Source organism: Xiphophorus couchianus, chromosome 11 (assembly GCF_001444195.1).
Source record: "Xiphophorus couchianus chromosome 11, X_couchianus-1.0, whole genome shotgun sequence".
Taxonomy (NCBI): domain Eukaryota; kingdom Metazoa; phylum Chordata; class Actinopteri; order Cyprinodontiformes; family Poeciliidae; genus Xiphophorus; species Xiphophorus couchianus.
Window position 1 is genome coordinate 30,097,073 of NC_040238.1, and position 26,795 is coordinate 30,123,867.

The window sequence follows — 26,795 nt, forward strand, 5'->3', positions numbered from 1 at the left end:
TGTCAGATAATAAAATGCAAATATACTAAAGTTGTATTTTATGCAACACAATGTTGAGTATCCTTAAAAGATAATAAAATGCAACAAAATCCGTTTATTTCTGTTATTTCCAGGGACCCTCTAAGGCATGCCCGCCTAATAATTCAGATAATTCTGTCCAGCGGCGAACAAAACAAGCCAATTCCCCAAAGAACCGCATCATCTGAACACGCTGAACTGAGTCATTATGGCTCAGCGTGCCGTATCCATCATGGAGAGCCTCTTCCATCTCTCCCTTTTTTAACACAATGACTCCCCTGTCTCCCTCTGAGCTCTGTGAAATATAAACAGACACTTGCAAAATGCAGCTCTCACAATCCTCAGAGACCCTCTTCCTCCCACCATTTCATCCCCTCTCCCGCCTCCTCTCCACTTATATATTCTTTTGCTTTATGCTTTTATTTTACGCTTCCTCCATCTTTTCCTGCTCTCCTCTACTTTTCTTCCTGTTTGCCTTCAGTCTGCCGTTTCCCTTTGTGGGAGGTGAGCGTTTTAAATCACCCCAGAGATGCTCACTGTCTGCGACCTTCATGAATCACAGTCTCTTGTACTTCTTTAATTCTTCTCCTTTGTGATTTTCCTTTATGTTCCCAAATCTTTATGTGGGGCATCCACTCCTCTCCTCTCCTACATCATTCCCACCTCTTTCCACTCTCGTCCCTGTTCATTGTCCACTCCTCTCCTCTCCTACATCATTCCCACCTCTTTCCACTCTCGTCCCTGTTCATTGTCCAGCTTACCTCTCTTCCCCCACCCCTCTCTCTCTCTCAGCCCATCTGGCTGCTTCATTTTTCCACTTTGTGTCTCAATTACAAAAGGTGTTCTAAATCTGCATACTTTTGCATTAAATTGTTTTATTTTTCCCTGATGGAATGAACACACCGTTGTTTCTTAATTTATACTTCTTGAAGAGATTGCACAATGAAATCTGGAATTAGGGGAATCTTTGTAGATGTGTTGGTGGGTAAATGTACCTCTCTAAATCAGAGATTATTAATGTTCTCAAGGACCGGTTGTGCCAGATTAAACCTATTAAACTGTTAAAACGTTAATACGTGTGGATAATAACTTCTTAAAATTAGACTGTTTCTTGCGATTTTATTTTTGCAATCAAGATCACAGATTTTGTGGTGCTAATTTAGTAATATATATGACGTTAAATGTGACTTTTTGACTATAATTTGACATCCAGTAAGTCCGAGGCAGAAGTCATGAAAGTAAGAAACACTGCCACCTGCAGGTGGGAGTTAGCGGTCACTTAAATTAGACATTTTTGACAATTTTTCTGGAAAATTTGCAATAAACTGCAGGAATTTTCACATAATTACAAAAAATTAGATAGACTGTTTGATGTAATATGTGCCTGGAGTCTAGAGGGCCACATAAAATACTATGGTGGGCCAGATTTGGTCCATGGCCCTTAGGTTTGACACTGGTGCTCTTAATGCTTCTCATGTCACTTAACTTCAGGAAAGCAGAGTGCAGCTTCCTAGGAGCTGAGACTCAACCAGTCCTTGCTTTTAAAACACACATATAAGCACAAACATTCATGCATTTCCATAATGTCATAAGCCTTTACCCACCAGGCACAAAATGCAGGTTCTTCGTCTGGCGCTGCTTTCATAAACAAAGTCAGGATGTAAAAAAAGCTTGTGCATGAGCTGCAACACTAATGCCCAGTTCGGATTCTCAAACGCAAACATGCTCTGACATTTTTCAGACAGTGCTGCATCTCTACAATACTTATTTTGGCAATGCCTCCTTCAACACTGTGAATAATAAACACACACACACACGCACACACACACGCACATATGCATGCACACACAAACAAACCCAGAATCACTACCGCATACAAAAACCAAAGTAAATTCTCTGCAGGTCTCCTTTCCTTCAGGTCTCTAAGTAAAAACAATTTCTGGCAGGCAGGCAGCAGAAGCAGGTAGGGGGGACTGGAGTGTGTTTGGGGTGTGTGTGTGTATGTGTGTGTGGGCGTGTGTGGGTGTGTGTGTGTGTGTTTTCTTATTTGTGTCGGTGCAGAGTCCCTGCAGGAACCAGAGCCGAGCTTAAGCATGTAAGCACTCCTCTGAATGCTGAAATGCGCAGCCAGAGGTGAGCTAGATGAGGTGAAAAAGATGGAGCCGGTAAGTAACAGGGCGCCTGAGTGATGAGGAGCAGCCTGTCTGCCCGTAGGCAGGAGGAAGGTTTGTCTCTCACCTGCCAGAAGATGTTGTCAATGGTGTTGCCCAGGAATCCTTCTCTGTTGTCGGACGACAGCAGCTTAGGCCCCAGTATCGTCATGAACTCCTCAAAGTCCACCTGGCCGTCCCCTGCAGGAGGAAACACATAAGAGGCTGCTGCAGCATGGACCGTGTTGGCAGAACGTATTCAAAGCAATAAAAAAATATGACAGAATAACAACTAAATATGCTTTGATTTGTGACACTATTGACACAGTAAACTTTCGCCAACTCAGACGTGTATCTTTAAGATTTTGCGCGTAGGTGTTCTTATGACAGATCAGGGAATATTTGGCTAATTTAAATTCACAAGACACGACTCGTAAAAATGTTTGCATTATATATTCTGCTGCTGCATGTAGTTAATGATACCCATCAGCAGCCTGAACAGCTTCATTACAGGAACTTGGAAACACTATCATTTTCACCCAGATTTATAGATGTTAACCTGAAGATGCTGCGATCACGACTGTCAGCTTTATTTAACTTTTAGTTCATTACGTTATACTGTGCAGCATAAAAAACCTTAGCAGTAAAGCAACAGTGTTGGAAACTGTTCAGTAAAAGTATTCAAATCCTTTGAACACAATGCAAATACAAACTACAGAGTATTTTACTAAAATGTAATGGTGAAGTGCACGGAAGATAATACTGGATTTTCAAACTTAATAATTACAATAATAATTGCAGTAATATACATATATATATATACTTTTATACTTTTCACTTTTATACACTGGATTCTTTGCTTATTTTTATTTACAAGAGGAGCTCAAAACTCATTCATATATGGTGAGAATCAGGAAACTGCTAAATCTTTGGCTTTGACTAGGCCATTCAAAAACACTTTGCTTTGATTTAAGCAATTCCAAAATAACTCTGGTTGTATGTTTAAGGTTGTTGACTTGAAAATAAATAACCTCTAAGTAATGCATAGTGTAAAAGCACATGCAGCTCTGGAAAAAAATGAAGAGAGCACTTAAAATGACCAGTTTCTCTGATTTTACTTTTTATATGTTTGAGTAAAATGAACTTTGCTCTTTTATTCTATGAACTACTGACAACGTGTCTCCAAAATTACAAGCAGAAATTTTTTATTTATTTGCAGAAAATAAGAAATGCCAAAATAATGAAAAAGATGCAGTGTTTTCAGACCTCAAATAACGCAAAGAAAACAAGTTCATATTCATTTAGAAACAACAATACTAATGTTTTAACTCAGGAAGAGTTCAGAAATCAATATTTGGTGGAAAAACCAGGAGGTTTTCTATGGGGCTCACTGCAGTGGGCTATTTGTGTAAAGAAGAATAAAAGGCAAGACAAGCCTGATAGAAAAAAACAGGTTCAAGTGGTTTTTAATAATGTTTACAAAGCTCCATCCATCCACCTGCTAAGGATTTCCTGGTACCTGTGAAGAAATATACTATTCATATCAAAGTAAGAGGTTTCTGAATACATTACAACAGCGCACTTTCAACATTTTTATCTGTAAAATAAAGCAGAAAAACACAAAATTTGAAATAGGTAAAACTTTTTTTTTGTTTAATGCCATATTTTTATAACAAACACAAAAGTTTGTGGCTTAGGTTCAATGGATATTATTACTTTTGTAAGTCATCAATAATTATATCAGGGGGATTCCTAATATCCTTTGCCTTAGCATAAAAAAAACTTTTAGTAAGTACCATTTGCACAAAGCACAACCTGGTTACAAATACTACTTCTGTATAAGTTCTCTCCAGCTTGGAGAGTCTTTTATTTTGGCCACATCTACAAAAGCTAAGGTTTACTTTGAACAGCGGTTTCAAAGAGATTGGATTTTGCCTTGAGTTGTTGCCCAATTACCCGACTGGAAAGTTCCAGGAAAGATGAAAAGTGACAGGAGAGCGATCACAGACCTATCTGTGTGTTTAATGCTGCACAGTGTCTAACATTATGTTCATCACTGCAAAGCCGGATTAAATGATGCTCTGAAAGAACATCATTAAATATGAAATAATTGAGGCTTACAGAAGGATAGTTCAAGATATACATTTAATTCTGACGCTGATATTTAATAACATAAAATGAGTATAAGAAACAGTGCAGGTTGTGATGTGTTGACTGTGAAAGTCAGAGGTAGACAGTATTTTAAGAAAGATAGCATCTCGCCTCAGGACAAATGGTAGTGCTGCTTTCAGGTGGTCGGTTACTCACATACGCAAAAGCAAAAAGCTTTTAGCTTTGACCTTTGATATTTATGGCAAACTGTGAAATCAAGAGCCGAGAGCAGTCAGATAAGAAACCGCTGAAAGACTGAATGAGTTTTTCCTAATGCAAGTTCTGCCTTGGAGTAATTGCAATCTGCTGTGAATTTACAAGTAGAGCGCAACTTCTAAGTACAAGGAGCAGATAGGCTCGTTCTTTATTGTCTCGGGGGAAATTTGTCCTTTAAATCTGGCCTTCTGCTGCACTTTAGGTCGTTTACAAGGTGTTTTAGTGAAGCATTTCTGAAGAGAACAGGTTCGAGCCAAATTTTTGTATCCAAAGCAAGTGAAAGAGGTATTCTAATTCAAATTCAACACTCCATACCGCTGCTGAAGCAAGTTACTCCTCCGTATACCATGCAGAAGTAAAGAAAACAAAGATATTCAAGCAGAAACACATTAAAACAGGGTGAGAATGTTCTGCATGCTCTGCAAATGCCCCCCGAGTGTGTGTCCTTATGTAGCGCCTCACCATCCATGTCCAGTCTCTGCATAATGATGGCCAGCTCCACTTCGCTAGGCATGTAACCCAGGGAGCGCATGGCCATGCCCAGCTCCTGCTTGGAGATGAAGCCATTCCCATCTCGGTCCAAAACCCGGAATGCCTCACGGATCTCTGTGCAGGATAAAAACACAACATGTCACCGCAAAGTCTGTGCTTCTTTTCATTCTACGAATTTGTGAAAATACACATTATTAATTTAATATGGAAAAATGTGAAATGCTGCAATTTTTCTGTCACGGAGCATCTGGTGTGAGAGAGTCTGGTTGATCTTTTTCACACGTCTAATTGCATACTATGTTTTATAAGGCGTCTTATTACAGGGGATGAAAATATCTTTTCTTTATTGGTGTTCCCCTTTGCACTTCTTTCTGATGAGTAATTATTGCTCGTTGCTTTTTTTATTTGTTTGGTGGTTGCACTTGTGGCGGAGGTTAATGGTACACATCTTTCCCGTTTATCACAATTTAAATCTAATCTAGTTTCTAATTATCTAAAGCACATCCCTTATTGCAGTCGGTTGATATATGTTCTTGTTTTGTTTGTAATTTTAAAGTGTGTTTTTATGAGACTGTCAAATCCCTTTTTATCTTGGTGCATGATGTGTCTTCTTTGTCAGTGCCGCATGACCGATTTTCAGAAGACTGAACAATTGTGAGTCTTTGTTTTGTCTTAGAGATCAATAAATGTTGTGTTCAGCTCGTCTTGGTGAACAGTTTTATTTTCAAAGAATACCGCTGTTATCTGTATCTCAGAAATAAAAGCAGGGCTTAGAAAAACAGATATCCTACAAATAATTGTGTTTCTCCAATTACTTTTAAACTCAACCACAACAAATTCTCATCTCAATTGCTCATGTTTTTATCACCTATATTGTTGTTTGAAAATCTGTAGATGCATGTCAAAGTGCTCTTGCAAGAATTATTCATTTAACTTTTGTAATTTATCAATTGAGACTCCATAAATAAGCCCTGATTGCATTACTGCATCAAACTGGAAATAGTAGCTCATTTTTTCATTCAACAGAGTTTTATCTTCTAAGATGGGTTCTTTATATTCTTGGTTTCTCTCTTGTCTGAAAAATATTGAATAATCCATTTTCTTATCGTTTCATTGGTTGATCTAAACCTCCTGATGGCTCCTTCCCCATAATCCCCAGATACAGAACAGCTTTGTTCTGACTTGGTCAAAAAAACTTAAAAAAATTAAAAACACAAGACAGCAAAAGGTTTGAAAGGTGTTATTTACTACTTTGTTAAACAACGTTACAGCAAGTTTCGCTACAAGGATTGTTTAATTTTTTTCATTCTTTTGCCATCTTAGCAAAATAGTAAAGGATTATTAAGCACCTAAGGCATATTTTGTTAGCCTAAACTGAAAGTGCTTTATTGAAACATACTTAGACAGTATTTACATAGTACTTACAAATATTAAGGTTTACTAAAATATACACAGGACCAATTTGAAAATATTACCAAAAGTACAATTTCAGATAAGAATTGTTTATATACATCTGTAATATATTTTTAAAATGTACATTTAAAATATAAATTTTTACAAATACATGCAGTGTATTATTAAAAGGATTATCGTATAACGTATAATTTTAGTAATATATTTAATTAGAAGTTAAAGTCTAATTTAGAAAAGATATACTTTTAGAAAGTGCACCAAAATATGTTTCTAAAAATGTACTTATTTTATATTTTTAATATAATCTTAATAAGTATATTCACCTTATAACATTCTAAAATGTATTTTGGAAAAATACAGCATATTATATTACATCTACAAAAGGTGAGGTTCACTTTGAACAACGGTTTCAAAGAGATTTTGAAAAATAAAAACACAAAACCAGCAAAAGGTTTTACCAAGTCAAGTCAGCAGAGTGATGTAACTGTTTTTATTTTTTGTTGTAACTGTTTTTATTTTTTTGTTGTAGTTGTTTTTATTTTTGTTGTAACTGTTTTTATTTTTTGGTGAAACTGTTTTTATTTTTTGGTGTAACTGTTTTTATTTTTGTTGTAACTGTTTTTATTTTTTGGTGAAACTGTTTTTATTTTTTGCATCCTGTCTTTAGCTGCGTTTGCCTAATGTGGTGCATAATTGTTTTATTTATATCACCAGTTTCTGAATCCAAAAAGGGTAACAACCAGGGGAACCCAAGAGAAACAACAATCTGGATCTGTCATTTTGAAGATTGTTATAAAACTTTCTACACTTCCTGTCCCCCCGACCTCTTCAATGAGATTAGAGTAAGGTTCTTATTTAGACGATTTTCTCTCTCAGCAGTAGTTTCCAGAGAAGTTTAATTATCTTTGCTTTTATTTTTGATGTTACTTTTTATCTAATTAAAGCATTTTAAAACAGACATCAGTGGAATGATTAATACCATTAATTCTTGATGATGTTAATTACCAGCTCCCACTGATTTTCCTCAGAATCCATAACTTAGGTGAACATATTGTTGATTAATGCTAAATAAATCTGAGAAATACATAGCATTTGTTTTGTTTTATAGATGATGCAGCGGGAGGTGAAATTATTCATATTTTGTCTAATTCTGCTAAATTATGAGACAAATTTACTTTCAGCATATCATAGTTTAACACAACTTTTAAATGCTAAGACGAGTATATTGTCATTATGACAAAATAAACAGTCTTACAGAATAATTTGCATTTTTTTTTATTGACTTCAGTTTTGGTAAACATTACAGATAATTTGCCTCCTTTCTGGTTTATTTTTATGCCCAGTTACTACAGCTACTGCAAAAGCGTAAATGGGTTTTGATCAATACTCTTCTGTAAGAGTTGATGACCTAATTCTTGTGTCCTTAAAACATTTCCTAATCAGAAAGTTATACCTTTAATTTTCCAGAGTTCCAGCTCACCATTTATTTTTTCAGTAAATGTCTGGGTTCAGTCTCGCTGCTCTTAAAGTTGTTGTGGGATGCAACACGTTTTCTGTGATAAAACTCCCATAACCAGCAGCTTCTTTGGGACCAAACAGCAGACAGACAAATTAGCTTTGGAGCGGGACCGATTCCTGCGGGAAATGGAGTTGGTAGACAGAAAAACAAGTCCTAAATCACAGCAGCAGTTAACCTCAAGTGTAAAAACACTTCAAGTGGTCTGCAGCGTCTGCAGAGCTGCTGCCCTGCTGCTGAACCGCCGGGGACCGGAGCCAGGGAGCTAAAATAAAGTAAAAAATGACCCACAGAAATATTTGTTACAAATGTTTTCAATTAGTGTTATCTATAACATGGTGTGTGGAATTATTTTAATCTTTTTGCATTTCAAAATTTTCAGAAAATCAAACTCTGCTTTTTGGGAATAGAGAAAAAGACATTATTCTTCTCTGCTTGTGGGTATTAAAATTTTAGAGATTGATGAATTGCAAATAAACTTCAACTGCAACTTTTCAACAGCCGCCACAGGGTAACTGTAGCCACTAAAACCTCTTTGTAAACAAAGACGCTCATAAAAATGATCTTAGTAGCAGCATCTTCACATCAAAAAGTAATGCTCTCCTTTATTTACAAGCAAATACTGGCACTGCGGCACAGTCAACTGACACAGGAAATAAGAAAAGCACTAGTTGAGAAATATTTCATTAAATTCCTGCTTTTTGATGCCGAATTTTTGTCCTGTGAAATTATGCATATGATTTTGTTTAACTTTGAATTTGATAGTAAAATGCTTGTAATTAAACTGCAGAAAATTTCTTGGAGGAAATTATTTTTTAGGCACATTTTTGCAGGTGAAATATTTACTGGTGAATTTAAATTTTTTTTAAAAACACACATAATTTCACAGGATAAAAATGTATTGTTTTTAATTCAACGACTACAAAAAAAGTCAAATTCTAATGAAACTAAGGGAAGGAGAAAATAAATAGAGCAAAGCCAAAAAAAAAAAAAAGAAAAAGAAAACCACTAATCAACCAGTCACTTGGATAAGTGAAAACAATCCAAGGGGCAAAATAAATAAATGAACAATCACAAATGGAAAACTATTTTACGGACTTTTTCATTGGTATTGAATTTGGAAAGAATGTAGCTTTGGCTAACAAAGTGTTATTTGCTTAATTTTGTCTGGTCTGTCGGACTTTTTATTTATCTTGGCAAATGTCTAAATAGCACAGAAATATTTTTCCTGTTTTTATTGGGGGTTTTTTTGTACAATACATAAAAAAAAGTAAAAGGTTTATTTTAAAAGCACACCTTTTCAATTTTGGTCTTTTCACTGTAAAAATTACAACCCTAATAAAACTAAAAAAAAAAAAGTAAATAAATAAAAACAGTAATAAGGCAGCATTTTCCAAGCAATTCTTTTTAAGTTTAAAACACTTTTGGGTAAAAGCTAAAATAAAATAAGTTGAAAAAAAAAAATTAAGTTGAAAATTAAAAAAAGACAAATTGTTACACTAAACTGAAAATAATTAGCATTTTAAATGCAATTAAAACAAGTAACTTATGATATTTGTATAAATTTTACTATATTATTTTAATTTTTCTCAATTTGCTTCAATTCACCATAATTAATCTTTTTTTCTAGCAGATTGACGGTCACAAAATCTTTTTTTTACCTAAAAAAAATGCTGCTTCTTTTGTAGATCCATGGCTTTTGAGTGTCATATATTTTTGAAATAAAATTTGTTTAAGGCTTATCAAGCAACATTTTTATAATTCAATTCAATTAAGTTCAAAAATACTTTAATAAACCCAAAGGGAAATTAAGTAAGATAAAAGTATTAGTAGAAAATGTTTTTTATGGACTGTAATATATATGTTGAAAAAAAATCTAAGAAAAAATAAATCCAAAGAATAAATGTACCTGGAATTCACTCAAACTATCCAGTTTAACTAAGTGAGAATTTCAATTGAAAGACACAAATATAGTTGTGCCAAAATGCAGAAAAAAAGATTTAAGGTCTTGGAATAAATAACATGTAGTTTGTTTTGATGTAAGTTTATGATTCAGAAAATAATCTATATTTCTGACTTATTTCAAATATAAATTGTAATTTAAGTAAAACTAATACATTATAACATATTGACAACTAGTATTTTTTTTTGTTTGGCTCAATGTAACATTTTTTCAGTGCAGGAAGAGGTGTTATTACAAAATAGATGACCAAATCTGATCCTCAGACAACTTAATACCAACTGGCATTGTAAATTTACTTAAACTGCATTATCATAAAGAGTCTTAATAAATGTCAGGGACGTCATGATGACATGAATTTGACCTGTTTGTCTCATAAGGTTCCTTTAAATTACATTTGTAGTGAATCAACATCAGAAAACTGAACTGAATTGAAAACTATAGAAGAGAATCAAATCAAATCTTTAGAAAGTCTTACATACTCAAGTTTATTTATTTTTTCTCTACTAATGTTTGTCATATTGCAGCCATTTTGTACTGAGTTATAAAACAAAGCATCTGCTGTGGTTCTTGTTGAACTACTTTCAGTATCTATATCTGAACTTATTCATTCTAATGTTCGGTCTGAAATGATTTTCACATATGAATATGTCCAAACTTCAAGTAGCTTGAACATATTGATTGATTGGCAGCCACAATTGCGTCTCTAAAGTTATTTAAGATGTTTTCACTTCTTGGCATTGTGTTAGCTTACACATGAATGATTTGGACCAGCAAACTGCCTAGACTGATGTTTTTATAAAGAGCACATAATTAATAACGACTGCTACATTCCTCTTATTCCCTGTGGAAGCAGAAAAGGGGAACTCAGTTTTATGACTGGTTGTTTTGACTCTCATTGTTTTCCCTTGCATTTCTTTCTGATAAGTGATCAGTTATCTTCACCATAGTCTGTCTCATAATTTCATCTCATAACTGTCATGGTGGGTTTTGGAGAGCTAGATTGGAGACAACTGCTGAAGTGTGGCATTAGATAGATTCATTTTCTCCAAAAATAAAAACCTAAAAGAACCTAAATAGCAAATGAGACAGGTGAGTGGCATTACAAAGTTGGGGAAACACAAGAAAGGTGGGGTCAGTGGGTTTGATTGCTGGACTGAGGAACTGGAACCAAAAGGAAACCATTTAAGAAAATAAATACAAATACACAAAAAGTGTAACTAAGAAAAGTAAAACACAGGTACAAGTACAAGAAAAAACTGGTAATCAGAGCTAAAACTAGACATGGGGTGGCATGAAAAAAACCTGATTAGCAAGGAGTAAAATAAACTGATAGAAAATAAAAAGACTTAAACTAGAATTAACTAAACCCAACAGAAGCTATTCAGGCAGGTTACCACCAGAATAAAATACAAATAAAAGCCTATGAGCCATAAATAACCCACAAACTAAAACATAAGCCAATGCACCAGTCTTATTGTGCAAAAAGAACATGTTCTATCACCTTTATGACATTTAATTCAAAACTTTAATGTGTCACAGAGACAAACTACCACATGCTAATTAGTGACTGCTGGATTTTAGCAGGTCTGTATGGAGATGAAAGGTGCTTCCCTGGAGTAGATAAGTGGCTTCCCCATCACCTGTAAGTGCAGGAGATTTTCTCACAGACAAACCAAGGTGAGAGTCAACTCCTTCCTTCTCTCCTCCCCACTGCCTGTCTAAGTCCCTTTTCTTGTCTCCCTCGCATCTTTTTTATACTTGCCATGTCTTACAAACCCCGAGAGGCCTCCACAAAGAACAATCACCACCATCTCTGCCAAGAGCGCTTCCGACTCCGTGTTCCCACGCAAAATGAGGATTCTTCCTAACAAGAAGTTGTGATTAAATGCACACAACCCAGAGGGAATGAGTGTGTTTGTGCAGCAGAAACACTCCGAGCATTCTCACAGAATGGCCACAATTTGCAACATATAACCTGTCAATCACTGCAAAGACACAAAATCTCAACTAGTATTATCAGTCTAGTTTCTAGTGCAAATATCTCTTTATTTTAAATGAGACAAAACTAACTTATAAGTGACTTTTTGTGAAGATATAGGAGATTGTTTTAAGTCAATAATTCTTTATATTGAAGAAAAAATTCTTGTTCCACTTGGAGATTATTTCACTCATGATAGAAGAAAAATATCTTATTATGAATGAAATAAACAACAACTACAAACACTTTTTCATCAATATGACTTTCTGAAAATAAGATCCTATGCCTTATTTCACGATAAAAATTACATGTCTGTCCATCTGACTGTGGCTCTGTGGTAGAGTAATTGTCTTTTGATTGGAAGGTTGTAGGTTCGATTCCAGCTTCCTCCTGCCACATGATTAGCATGCAACCCAAATTGCCTACCAATCTGCGTATCAGTGTATAAATGTGTTTGTGAATGTGACTCTAGTGTAAAGTGCTTTGAGTAGCCAAAATGACTGGAAAAGCACTATATAAGTTCAGTCCATTTATCTATTTTTCTGTCTGTCTGAATGTTGGAGCGTAAAGCTGAATTTCAGTCGCAGCTTGTAAATATCCCCCACTGCTCATAACTGGACTTGTCCTCCATGCTGCCGCCTCTCGTTTTTGTTTTTTTGGCTTTCTTCAAAGGGTGAGAATCACAGCCAAGGTGAGGCGCTCCGAACGAGGCCGAGTGTGCAGCCTCCCAGAACACACTGAGATCCATTTGTATGCAGCCCAACAGAGGGAACCACGTTTTCAATAGGGTACAAATGACCTGGTCCCTGATGTGTTGCTCTACAGTGTGTGTGGGGTGTGTGTGTGTGTGTGTGTGTGTGGGTGTGTGTGTGTGTGTGCTCGCGGGGGTGCGCATGGGTGTGTTAGATTGCAGCCTCTACCAATGGTTGGGTGTTGGAAAGGAAGCCCCCAGGTCTACACATGTTCACATATGAAAAGCAGAGATGCTTTAAAAGTACAGAAAAGGTTTGAGGCGGTTCGTTCAAGGCATTACTAACAATTCATCTGTCTATACAAACAGATAAACCTGCGAGAAACTTCTGAATCTCTCTGAAGTGGGATTAGACGTTTCATATGCAGGCAGCAGCTTCCAGCCTGGATATTTTGTCCACATCAAACAAACTTGTTGTTTACTCAGGATCTCTGGCTCACTGCAGCTTCACCTTAGAGTTTAAGAAACTGAATGCAGTTCATGCAGTTCTTTGCAAAAAGAAAACTTTTATCTTCTCGTTTTGTGCATTTTGTTACTTCACAACCACAAACTGCAATGTTTTTAATCGGGACTTTGTGAGGTAAACAAACACAAACTGTTGCATAACCGTGAATCTGCACTGCCTCATTTACTCTGATTCTCCTAAATTAAAACAAGTGCAAACATATGTCTGCAGAAGTCAACTAATTAGTAAAAAGTCAGACTGTGTGCAGTTTAGGTAAGGTCATTTTATTTACATAGCACATTTTCAGCAACAAGGCAATTCAAAGTGCTTTATATAAATTAGAAGAAAATACAAAGAAAACAACAAACCAAAAGAAATACAAAAATGTAAAAGTGTAGAGCTACATATTGGTTTCCCATGTTTAACAAGAATAAGTAGTCCATCATTTATAAACTAGTAGGGGTTTCTATGGATTATTGTTCTGATAAAACTAGATGTTGGTTCTCCATGTTTGGTTCTATAAAGTAGATGGTACTTTTTAAGTTTGTTCTAGATTTGTAAACTAACAGGAGTTTCTTTAGATCTTACTCCAATATTAAAAGTTTGAAGCTAAATCTTGATCTAAGGTAATGAGTACTACACAATATCTAAAAGTAATAAACCAAACAAACAGACAGAGTTTAATTTTAGTGTAACTACAAATAGCTAATAAAAAATGGCAAATGGAAAGTTATGGTTGCATGAAAAGTTCTGTTTAAATTTAAATTTAAAAGTTCTGTTTAACTTAATTTGAACTTCCTGAAAAATAGTCTGTATAGCAGAAAACTGACCATGTGCATCATCAAGACTTGCAGTGAAACATGGTGGAGACAGAATAATGGTGCTACAACAGACTGGTATAGATCAATGCATATTCATGTGTTAAAATGGCCTAGTCAAACTCCAGACGTGAACCAACCCGTAAGCTGTGACGAGACAAAAAATTTAATCTGTAGTTTTTCAAAGCTGGTGCATATAAATGTAGAAGTGATTATAGTGGCTGAATAAAAAACGCATTTCAGGTTCTTATGAAAAAATGTCTCCTTTCACCTCACAGTATGTGGGACTTGGTGTAAAAACAAATGAAATACACCGATGTTTGTGGTTGTGACAGAAAAGATGCAGAAAAATTCAAAGCGAACATTTCGGAATGAAGTTTCCCACATGACCAGGGCCCCTGAAAACAGACCAGTCATGATGACACATTTGAGTCAGTGGTGCAGTTTGGCTTTCGGTGCAGAAAAAATGTCTCTGCAGACTGGGCTGAGTCAATTCATGCAACAGGGACACTGGATTAAAAGATTTGTACAACAAAGTACTTCATAGCAAAGCACAGAGAGCGTTCATTCAAACTGCGGCAGGGCTTCGTGTATGAACACAAACAACAAACAGCCAGACACACTTTCATGCTCAGTCCTCACTCTGTGGCAGGATTAGCTGTTTGAGCAGCGCCCTAACAGAAACACTCACTGCCTGCTGCAACTCTTTGTTTTGATCAAGAAGCACAAAATGAACAGCGGATCTCCAATCAAACTGATTTTAAGACAAACTACGACTTGTTTTTTCTAAAAACAAAATGTTATAACTAGGCCATTAATTATTGTAATTATTAACCACTCACCAACGTAATCACAGAGAGCCATTACAGAAAACACCATCAAGTCTTCTCATCAGCTACAACTTTATGTGATATTAATGCTGAATGTCAATGTAATGATGCAGTTGTATGTAATGCTCAAGCAGAGTCAAACTGTGAGGCCAATCAACGCCTGCAGGAAACGTTAATCAAAGCAGAACCAGAGAGTCCGTCTTCATTTTGTGCTGGATGTCTATATCCACACTCAGCTTTAATTTTACTCAACTGTTTTCTAGCAAACCTTAAGGTTTGTTTGCAGCCTGCTTGTGAGCCAGTGTGTGCTTGTTGCACCATTTGACCTAATTTTAGAGACGACGCTGAGCTCCACAGTAAATCAAAATTGGCTTTGTTGAGTTTAACGTCACTGTGACTGATTGTACACAAACGGCAAGAACCATAAGAAATAAAGCCCCGGAAGTCATTTTTGGTTGGTTAAGTACAGAGCAAATAGCTCCACTTTAGCGCCGATTATTGATGTTCGCAGTTACTCTGCCGTAATATTTATTACATCCAAACCAACCTTTGTGGGGACTGGTGACATAAATTTTCACGCAAGATAAAATATGAATGGGAAACTAATTAGGGTACCACCATAGATACACTAGTGTTCTGTCAAGCTCCACTTCCTTCTGAGTCGTCTGACTGATTTTATTTCCTAAGCTCCATAATTGGAAACCAATGCATCTAGTCAAGCTCTGACAGAATGGTTAAATGGAAAATCTTCACCTCTAGAGAATTGGAGTGTTGTAACTGCATTGTTCCACCAGCGACCCATTAATTGTCTGTACCTCACACTTTGTTCTGCATCCACACATTCCTCCTCCTCCTCCTCCTCTGCTGCTGGGTTGGCACACTCACCTCCCAGCTCCTCAGTGGAGAGGCTGGTGAGCTGGAAGGCTTCACTGCCCTCGGTCAGGGAGCTGCTCAGGTAGTTGTCCGGATAGAGCAGGCCTGCCCGCACATGGTGGAATGGCATCTTTTCCCTGCAAAGCAAATCCACTGTTGTTGTTCAGAAATGTTACATGTGACTGTATTATGGGGGAATTTTTCTGCCATATGCGAACAGAGAGGTCTGCAGGCGGAGATTTGATCTGAGCAGAGACAAGTTTTGAGCACCAGGAGGACGGTTTGAGAAAGCACAGTGAATATCTGAAAGACAGCAGAAGTTTTGGGTACAAGCATTACAAATTTTGAGAAGAAAGACATGAAGTCCAGCTTTCAAACTGAAATGTAAGCACAAATAGTAAAAGTTTAGAAATCCTGCTTTCAGACTGAAAATGTGTGCTCTCCAATTATGGCAGGAAAATTCCCCCATACTGTATAATATTTATAATAATAATAATTTATAATTTTGAAGGCATTGTAGTGCTTTCTTAGACTTTAGGCCCCCTGACCACAGTTCAAGAATAAATTAAACAAATTAGGACAAAAATACAACTTTTAAATTAAGATAATTACAAAAACAATCTTTTTTTCTACATTTTCTATTGAAAGAAACTGATTTGGAAAAATTTTCTTTTGCCCGATTTTGTTATTTTTTGTTACCAATATGAATTATTGTCATTTCTGTCCAAAATTTTCACTTAACTTTACATTTTGGTCCATCTGATTATGTAATTTGTAAATATTAAACGATTGATAATTTCTTCAGGTACTCAGTTACTTGAGTAGACATTTTACCAGAGACTTTTTTAATTTTGAGTAATTTCTTGGACAGCTACTTTTTACTTTGTACAATTTTTGGGTGTTCTATTTAAAAATGGTCTTTTTTCAAAAAGTCATGTGACATTTGCAGCCTTAGTGAATTTTATTTGGCCGTCCTCAGAGCAAAATGGCTCCTTAGATTGTAAAGGTTGCAGCTTAGTGTCAAACATTGAGTTAGTTTTCAGAAACATCTCTCAGGCTCCCTTTCTCCTCCTTGTACTGCTTCTTGTTCAACGGAGGAGAAAATCTCGTCAGCTGTTGTTTCTTCTAACTGTCCCTGTCAAACCCGTAGACTCCCCGTCCCGCAGGACAATCCCACCACCAGACACCTCGACATGAGACCTCAGGCCTGGTGACAGTACGCCACAGCTGCAGCAGCTGCTGCATGATCAGAGCAGCCCTTCTTTGATTTGTCAGCTCTGTCCTGCTCCACGTGTCACAGTCTGACATTTTGGTGATATGCTTCATGTCACATTCATCCTAAGTTTAGATTTTGAGGTAAGGGGTAGAAAGAAATCCCGAAGGAGCCAGGACAGGGATGGAAGTGGGCATATCTACGGTAACTAAAACAGCCGCTTCTATGTTCTTGCAAGAGAAGACTTTGACCTGAATTTTGGTGTGGATCTTAGAATCAAACTTGCAGCGAGCGTGAAACAAAAAGTGGGATTGTCAGCTCTGCTGATCTGCAAAGGGCAGCAGGTGTGAAAGCTGAGTCTCTCAATGAGACAGTGACAGACAGCGCCGTGTGTGCTACTGTGTGTGAGAAGTGGTGTTAATGTGTACACGGCTCGTAAACTCAGAGGAAATTTGCTCTTCTGTCCATCTGCTGCTGCGTCTAAACATGCCTCACCTGCACACTGAACTCGCTCAGGTCACCACAGCAACATGCGTCTCTTCTCAAGACAAAAGCATCTGCCAGGAAGGTGGAAACACACATCCACTAATATACTTAAGGCTTTCAATTTGATATTTTACGTACTGGCAGCTGGATTCTTCTTGGAGAAGCAGAAATGCAGATGAGGATCATAAACAACATTAAATAAAATTAAGATTTTCTGTAGCCCATACAAATGGACCAAGATATCTAAAAAAAATTTGTAATCTGGAAAAAACGTTTTGTCACCCCATAAAATAAGAAGTTCATGTATGATGACACAACAATGACAGTTGGAAGATTTTGTTGAAAAAAAAGCAAATTTTTTAAAAGAAAAATTTCAAATGGACCTAAAGAGCCATTATTGCACAGAAAAAATGAAATAGCTTAACCAACTTAATTGAATTGCTTCAAATAACAAGCAGTTCAATTAAGCTTAACTTGACAAATTTACTCTATTATTCATGAATTGTGATCCTTTATGTCAGGATGTTTTTCCAAAGTGATTTTGATTTCTTTAAGACATAAAAAAGGTGGGGGAAAGGTTTGTAAAAAAAAAAAAAAATTTGCTGGGTTCCTCATCTGGAAACTGCAAATGAGAAGCAGGAAAGTAGCAGCATTTTAAACTAATTCACCAATTCAAAGCATAAATAGCATGAATTAAGAAAACTAAACTTCTCTGTAGCCCAATGATTTGTGAATGCATGTAAATTGCCCAAAACACCTAAAATTCTTGAAATCTGGAAAAAAAGAAAACATTTTGTCACCCCATAAAATAAGAAGTACATCCATGGATGATGATACAATGATGGTAGCTGGAAGATTTTCTTGAAAAATGTGCATTTTTAAAAGAAAAAATTCAAATGGGCCTAAAAAGCAACACAGGTAATGCATGGAGTGAGCACTCTTGTTACAAAGATCCATCCATTTTCTAACACCCTTGTCCCTAGTGGGGTCAGGAGGGGTGCTGGTCTATCTCCAGCTAACGTTCCGGGCGAGAGGCGGGGTCGCCCTGGACAGGTCGCCAGTCTGTCGCACTTGTTACAGAGATCATCTGTTCAATTCAATGAAAACTAAAGTGACTCCTGCAGGGTTTTTTGTGAGCATAAAGTTTTTAATTTAAAAAGCAGCTTTTATTTTTTTGTCTTCCCTGTCATTTCAAAACATCTGCTGATGCCAGCGGAGCGGGTTTAATGACTTTCCGCCCTCTCCAAGCGGTCCTCCTGAGTTTGGCATAATTAGCTTCAGCAGCGACTTTCTCCATGTCTGAGCCAGATGACGAAGAGCGATTGACTGCAAAATTGTTCAAACCCCTGTCAGGTCTTGATTACAAAATGTTCATTCAACATGTTTGTTTTGGAAAGAAAATGAGATGCTCAAACGATTATAAAACAATGTGGAAGTTAAAGTAAGACCTTTGCTCTGAGTATATTGTGTTAGGTTAAATTTGTAACTTCAGCCTGCTTTCTAAAACAGACATTGCTTTTTTTATTGCTCTGCTACCTTTCCAACTTACTGTATCTACTAAGTTTTATGTTGTGCAGCATTTTTGCATTATGCTGTTTTGCAGAATTTAGCTGTAAGATTTTTTTTACCATCTATGCCAACAGCTATTCTGCCTTTGTTTGTCACTACCAACCAACGATTACATAACTAGAAAAACAGGAAATTATGCCACAGTTGCTTTTTAATGTTTATGTAAATGTGCTTGCAGACATATAATGTTTGGCTGAACTGTTCAAGCACATTTAGGTATCAGAATCAATATAAAAATGGTAAAAATCTTCCTAAAATTTCTAAAAGGGTGCAAACAAACATAACGACTACATTGCAAGATAAAAAGAAACAGTTCAAAGATTTCTGAGTGACCTTTAGGGTGTTTTTTTTTGTGCATGTCTTTGTTTTAGCAGGTTATAGAGGGTGCAATGTTTATTTCACCTAAGAAAAGCTTCGTCTTTTTTATTTGTCATATTCAAAATGTTAAAAGGTAAATGACCTGCAGTTGTAAAATGTTTTTCAAGCCTGAGGACTCCAAAACAAACCATAGATTTGTAAGTGAATCATTTACAACTGTGGCAATGATGTGCAAAAAGCTGCAATAAAAATATAACTTTAATTGCAGAAGCATTAATGTGTCCAACCTTTATTTTGGACACGTCAATTCAATGGGAAGAGTCACAGTGACTGTTTGAACAGCACACAATTACTGTAAAAAATAAATAAATAAACCAGATTTTTTTTTATTTACACTGCACTTTTGAGTTAATATTACTCACAACTTTCTGTTTACTATAATACAGAAATGATGAGACACACGTTTATTTTCTTTTCTCAAAATGACATAAATACTTAAGAAGTTTCAACTTCCTGGCTGATTTCTTGAGATATTGCTTCAATATTTTCACATATAATTCAAAAGACTAAAAGCTTTTTGTCTCTGAGTGTTTTTGCAAACTATAATCTGGACTTTTTTGTTATTTTTGAAGTAATAGCTGTGAAGAATGAAACTCTCTTACAGGGTAAAAACAATGAATTGGATTAATCAGGATTAATCGATTATTGAAATAATTGGCAACTAATTTAGTAATAGCATTTAATCAAAAATATTAATATTTAACAACACACCATGTGCATTGCTTTTTCATTATTTTGCATGTATTCTTTTCTCATCTGAAAACACAACTATGCTGTACATTAAGAAATAACTACTGAAGAATTAAATAAATGCATGAAAACTGCAAATTTACGCATATGAGATTTCATATGTTTCATCCGTAGTGAATCCATTTCTCGACACTAAATTAATAACATAAACTGGTGGATTATTTCCATCAGTATGCTGCAATTGCCAAATTACTCAGCTACCTTAAATTAAACAGTGTGCACAAATTAATTATAATTAATAGACAAATTAATTAGACATATGACATAAAAGTAAATTGGGTATTTCAGCGTCCATCTGTTCTCATAATTGTTCCCCGAACAGAAAACACCCACTCTGCCACTGCAGAATCCAGCACACACACACACACAAAATCACAAAAATCGGTCCCATTTGTATCCTTTATCCTTTATCTGTCAATGCCTGTTATCTGTCTTTCTATTCTCTGATTATTTTTTTAAACCAACTTGTGAAATCACTGAATGTTGTCAAAGAGATGGACATCAGAGCTGACAGACACAGTCTTTAGCAGAAAGCCTCCATCTGATAAGCTCCATTGCCTGAGTGTAGGAAGAAGAGTGGCGTAAAGATAGACGGGTATGCGGGTTGATAGGTGGGATGGGATGGAGGGAGTGGGGTGAAGAGAGTGAATGAAAGTGGGCTGGCTGACGGTGTTTGAACTGTGGGGTTACCTGAACGCCAGGGAGCCCAGTTTCCAGCCTGCAGTGAGAACAAATTTACACCCAACGGAGAGGCTCAAATTAAGGAAAAAAGACTGAGAACAGGCTTTGAGGGGGAGAATGAGCCCTTTCTCCCTTCCACATTCCTCATATTATTCCCCAGAGAGACAAATGCATTACCAGAATGGCAGAAAGGGGTCAGAACTGTGATTTCTTTCAGCTGCAGATCCACAGGCCATCACAGCCAGACAGCACTAATAGGATAACATAGAGGAATCAAACCGGACCTGCATTTGAGCACAACATGCATTTGATATGCAAAACCTTGCAAAAGTAAAAATACCTGTTAAACCTTTCCTCACACAACTGGGATTAAAAGGAATAAAAAACAAAAAGACCATAAAATTATAACATGCATTTGTATGGAGCCGCTTTTTTTTATCTGATATTCAAAAATAAAAACCAGAGCAACTGACTCAGATGAAAAATGTCTAAATAATTAAGAAACCAAAAAAAACATCATAATAATAATCAAACCTAAACAACAAAACGTCCATGTCCAGTTTGAAAAGGAGTAGACAAAGACTAATAAATCCTACCCCCAGTTCTCTCATCCAATATGTCCCCAACATACATAAATACGCATCTAATTTTTAGATATGAAGAAACTCTTGAGAAAGATCAGGAATAAAATTGTGGAAATGTTTAAATCAGGCTTATGGAAGAGTGGAAAGAAGAAAATACTTGTCAAAATCCAAGAATGAAAAAGTGCGCCTCTTAGCTGAAATCAAAATTAAATATTTTAGCCTATATTTAAACTGCCAAATAAGAGCACATTGCTCTGAATGCTTCATTCCTACTGGGAAACATGGTGGCGGAAGGAGACATATTCTCAATTTCTGTATCACTTCGGATCAAATCTTTTAAGATCCTCAGTAGAGCTAAAAGAGCCATTTTTCCCTGAAACTGCAGGTTGGTTTAGATTAAAACATGTTCATGTTAGAATAGTAAAGCCAGAATTTGTGGCTTAAAAACATGTTGCTCACAAATGTGCTTCATCTTGTCTGACTGAGCAATTTTGCATCAGTCTCTAGATCTGAAGCTGGTAGAAACAAACTCCAAAGACTTTTGGAAGTAGCTTGAAAAGAGTTCAGATTTTAGTTTTACAAAAATGTTGGAAAACATTAATTACTTTTCTGCTGCATCCCAATTATGCACTACATTGTGCTTTTCCTACACTGAAGGTTTAAAGCAGGTTTACGTTGAATCCTGTAATATTTAAATCAACAGGTCACAAAAACAGTATGTTGCTCTGCATGTCTTTGCCAATAAGAGCTCTAGCAAAGTGACGAAAACAATGAAACATAAGTTGAAGCACCGATGCTGTTATTTATCATTTGCCACAGACCACAAAGCCAAACAAATGAGGGAGTGTCAATTTATGGATCAAAGGAGGACATGTGCAACATCAACAAACCACCTACAATAAAAGTGCTTTTTTATTGGATTTACAGAATTTAAACCAATAATAAAATGATAAATGGGAATCTAATTATTTCCAGTGTCCTTGGTTTCCCCCTTCTGCACAACAACACATTGTCAGTGTGCCATGCTGATGTCACCTTGGGCATATCCAGGCAGTCACAGCACAGCTGTGATCTCAGCTGTCTTTCTCAAACCCATCAAGCTGCTTTCTAAAACCATTTCCTCAGGAGAGGAGCTGCAGTCGCCTTGCTGCAACTTCAGCTTGGGTCACTCAGATCAATCCAACGCCGGAAATAAGCTGCTGCAACAGCTCATCATTTCGGACAAGACAATCAGTCAATATGGAAATACTAAAAGAAAATGCGAAAAGTTTAGATTTTAAAGGATGGCTGAAATTTTTTAATGTATCAGCAGTTTATTTTCTAAAAAATGAAACATTCAGTCACCTTCAGGCCTTCTGGGAGCTCTTTAAAAGATTTTAGTTCTGATCTTTCGGCATAATTAAAACATTCAACCAGAAGACCTGGTGTGCCTAATAAAACAATTTCTGCTTTAGTTTGGGGAAAGGGTCTTAAAATTCTCCCTGAATGAAACATGTAGCCAATGAAGGGACTTTAAAATGTGTGAGGTGTTAATTTCCTTTCTTGTTAACATTCTCACAGACAAAAGGTCATCCCAAATATTTTTTGGGTTGTAAAATCTCATATTAGGAGTACATAAGGACAAGATTGACATTGGCTAAATTAGAAGTCAGCCCGCCACGGTAACAAATTTTAGTGGGCAATAAATTGTTCCAGAGGTTATTGTGATAAACAATAATATTGTTGTTTTTTTGGAGCATTTTTGAGTAATATAATGCTATTGGTTCAAATAATAATGTAAGCACACATTCTCAAAGATTAATTAACTTTAAATTCTGATGAACATTTAACATGGACTCATAGATATTTTAAATATCCCAAATAAATAAAGAAAACAACAGAAACAACAAATAAAAAATTTATTATAAAGTCTCTGTAAATAAAACTGTCCTTCAAACAAAAGGCTAACTGAGACTGAAGCACCAGACTAAAGACTTTTGTCATCCAGTTTTTGGCAGAAAGGGAAAAAAAACCGATAAATCATGGCAATTATTGAGTTTGATTTAATTTATCCTGCGATTAATTGATTTACTGATTGTTGTGACAGATCTAATGACTGGTTTGGAGCGACTCTAAAATTTCACTTTTTGTGGGATGTTTCCAGTCTGGATCAGTAAATTTCTCTCAACAGTCGAGAGAAATTTGTTTTTTTCCCAAATCCCCTCAATCCAACTGTGACTCTGCTGGATATGAACCAGTTTATAATCTGCTTCAGTTTACAGAAAATTGTTGGCATGTTGACCCTTTGCAACTACGTCACTAAATCCTTCGAAGCGCCATTATGGACGTCGGAAGTGAGGATCCGGAGTATTGAACTGAAGTTGTTTTCCTAAGTTGTTTTTGTCCGTTTATTTGTGGCTTCGTCTTGTTCGAGTCAAGCTAATTTGTCTTTGAACGCAACACACCTGCTTGGGCCTCACAGACGGCGGTATTTACAGAAGCTTGAATCAGCTAGCTTAGAAACCGACCCGTACTTATTCCCTCCTGACGTGTTGACCAAATTTTACCGACTTTTCCTGAATTCACACCACATGATTTCTGTCACCGTGTCATAAGCAGCGTTTCCCCTTAAAGCCTTAAAAACGTGCAGAAGACGAGATGCTAACCAGTTGTTTCCATACATGCTAGGCTACATCATGTTGGGGCATTGTTTCCATGGTTACCAATGGTTAGACTCGTACCTTCTCCATAATACAACATTTGATATGTTTCTAATTATACTTACCTAAAAAGTGTATGAACGTTAATCTTCTTACCTTGTAAATCGTGTTCGCTGCTAATCCGCGGTTACACGGAGGGCTGCCGGCCATTATGATTGACCGCTGCTGCATCTTTCCTCATTAAAAGTTATACAATAAACTGACAAGTTTGGTTTTCACCCTTGTCTGTTGGTGCAGAACCCTGTGGCCATTTTTACTGCGAAATCAACTAAATAAAAGCGATTCTAGGCTACCAGGTGTGCGTAGGTTGTTTTGACGTCCGTCATGGCGAAGTGGGCGGGGTTTCGGAGAGAGTGACGTCACGTGGAAAGGGTTAATACGGGGCAAGACTTTATGGGTGAGGGGTATTTGAGATGCAAAACTCCAGGTGGTCATGTTACGCCTGATCAGTGCAGAGTTAAAGCGCTTGTTAGTTCATGTTGTAATGTTTTGTGTTTGCTTAGATATTGAAATTAAGGTTGTTTCTACTTATAAAGCCTAAACAGCATTGGACCTAAAATTAAGCCATGCGGAACATAGTGAACTCTGAATGCTGACTGACAGAAAAACAATCAAACCAGTTGATCAGTTTTGATTTAAGCCTTCTGTGGATCAAGAAGATCCGACCAAGAAGGGAAACGCAGATAGAACCATCAATGTGCTGCAACAAATGAAATGAAAATAGATGTTTTTAGCCTGTTTTTAGCCTGTGAAGTTGAGTGATAATGTTATCGAAACAAAACGGGTAATTACTGAAAATCTATTGGACCTCAAATCAAACCATGTGGAACAGTACAATTCACTCTGTTGCAACTAAACTTGGTGATCAGCTGAAGCAGCAGCGCTGGATAAAGGTGAATCACTGACCTTCTCTCAGGTGGTCTGAAATGACAATGACAGATTTCACCAGATGGAGAGAAAAAAAGACCAGACATCATGGTCTGAGGCGTCTAGAAAAGGGGAACACGGCTGGTGCCTCCCAGCTTGAAGCTTCAATCTGCTGCTACATGTCAAATGTGTGTGTGTGTGTGTGTGTGTGTGTGTGTGTGTATAAACTAACAACCCCTCCTTCTCTCACCCACCCACGCATAAAAAAAAGAAAAGGAAAAGCTTGGCTTGCACCAACAAACTCGGTTTCCTGGTGGACAAATGTCCACTAGTTGTCCTGTCTCCTGCGTGGCATTGATGAGTGTGAGCAGGGCAGGTGACAGATGTGACCAGGATGTGACAGAGACTGTGGAGTTGACAGTGAGTGTTGTTGAGGTTTGGACTGCAGTCAGTCTCCATTTATCAGAGCCGAGCTGCTGCAAGCTGAACATCAGAGCCGCTGATGAAGCCACCAAGCATGATATATGATGGAGAGCTTCACACCCCGCTGCGCGCAGAGACAATTACACTGTAATTACACTTATGGCTCGTGATGGACCTATAATCACCTAATCACATCGATCAAAACCCACGCAGCGCGTACTGACGCGCGCCGCGCACACCTGCGTCCGTGCAGAGATGGCCAGAAACACGCTGAAACAGTGGGACACAGAGACACACGCATCGTGTTTGTCAGCCATTAAGACGAGCATAAGGTGCAGATGCGAGTGATAACACGCACGCTTCACGCATCCACAACAGGTGTAGCCACCAGCTCGGCTCTGCGGGCATCAGGAGGAGCGACCTGTGGGTAGTCACCTTCAGCACCTTCAGCACCTTCACTCAGAGGTGACCAGCGCAGCCATACCTGCCAAAGAAGCTGGTCCCCCGGTGTCAGAGTCCCCTCCCGTTCCGCTAGTGCGCCGGTGGCCGAGGGGCTGATGCTGATTTGAGCTGCCGAGGTGTGTTTAGTCCGATTGCATCCGTCCTGTCCGCTGGAGGAGTCCGTCCAACAGCCGAAGATGGACTCATTCAGTCTCGGTGCTGGACCTGGCTCCGGGAATCCACCGGTGTGTCATGTGCCCCCCTCACTTTTCTTTCTTTTTTTTTTTCAGACACTTGTTCAGGAAAATATCAACTGGTTAGGTGAACACGCTGGCGACCAACATGAATTAATCAGAATCTAGTTTCCGTTTAAAGCCCACTTCTCCTCGCCACGTCTTGAAGATGTGGGGTTGTTGCCCAGACGGACGCACCCGCAGCCGCCCACGGGTCTGTGTGTCTGAGATGCGCTGCTGCTGCTCCTGCTGCTGCTGCTGCTCCTTCTGCTGCTGCTGCTCCTTCTGCTGCTGCTGCTGCTGCTGGTCCTCCTTCTTCTACAAACACAACCACGATTAAAATTCAGCCTGCACTGTTGAATCAGAGGAGAGAGCCCGGAGCTCAGATCGTCCAAGCGGCGGATTGAAGGGAAGGGATCTCCCGCGGCTCCCGGTGACAGACTTAACCCATTTAATATGTCGGTCCAGTCCGATGAAGGAGGGGCCGCATCGGAACCAACCGGGGCAGCTGATTCTCAGAGGGAGCTCCTCTCAGGTGTGTCTGTGAGAGAGTGAAAGCGAGAGGCAGAGAGAGAAACTGCGAGGTCCGAGCAATTAAGGTTTAAGTGGATCCGTGAGGCACCGACCTCCTCTCTCCCCCGGACCGAGTGTTGCGTTTATGTGTTTTCATTTAGCACATTCTGCACAGCTGGATGTTGGCATTGATGCCCAATTATGGTGTTTAGGAAATGACATCAGCCGCAGTACCCATGCAGTATGTATACTTCCTCTCACCAAACCATCCTAATCTTCATCTTTTCCCTCTCCCAAAAAGTTACCAATCAGCTTCTATAAAGTTTAAATGTATGTTCGGGTTA

The 26,795-nt window shown here is 37.6% G+C and overlaps 1 protein-coding gene across 2 annotated transcripts in view; it reads right to left on the bottom strand.

The window, feature by feature from the left end:
* caln2 (calneuron 2) overlaps positions 1-26,592 on the bottom strand; it is a 38,756-nt gene extending 12,164 nt beyond the window's left edge. Inside the window, exons 1-4 of one of the 2 annotated variants that reach the window (XM_028032621.1) lie at positions 25,749-26,592; positions 15,627-15,751; positions 4,998-5,141; positions 2,257-2,369 (exon numbers count right to left, since the gene is read on the bottom strand). In XM_028032621.1, coding sequence (XP_027888422.1) covers positions 2,257-2,369; positions 4,998-5,141; positions 15,627-15,744 — 375 coding nt within the window. In that variant the 5' untranslated portion in view covers positions 15,745-15,751; positions 25,749-26,592. Of the gene's footprint in view, positions 1-2,256; positions 2,370-4,997; positions 5,142-15,626; positions 15,752-24,070; positions 24,283-25,748 lie in introns of those variants that run through there. The other variant, XM_028032622.1, reaches the window with a different exon arrangement.
* Between the last annotated feature and the right edge of the window lie 203 nt (positions 26,593-26,795).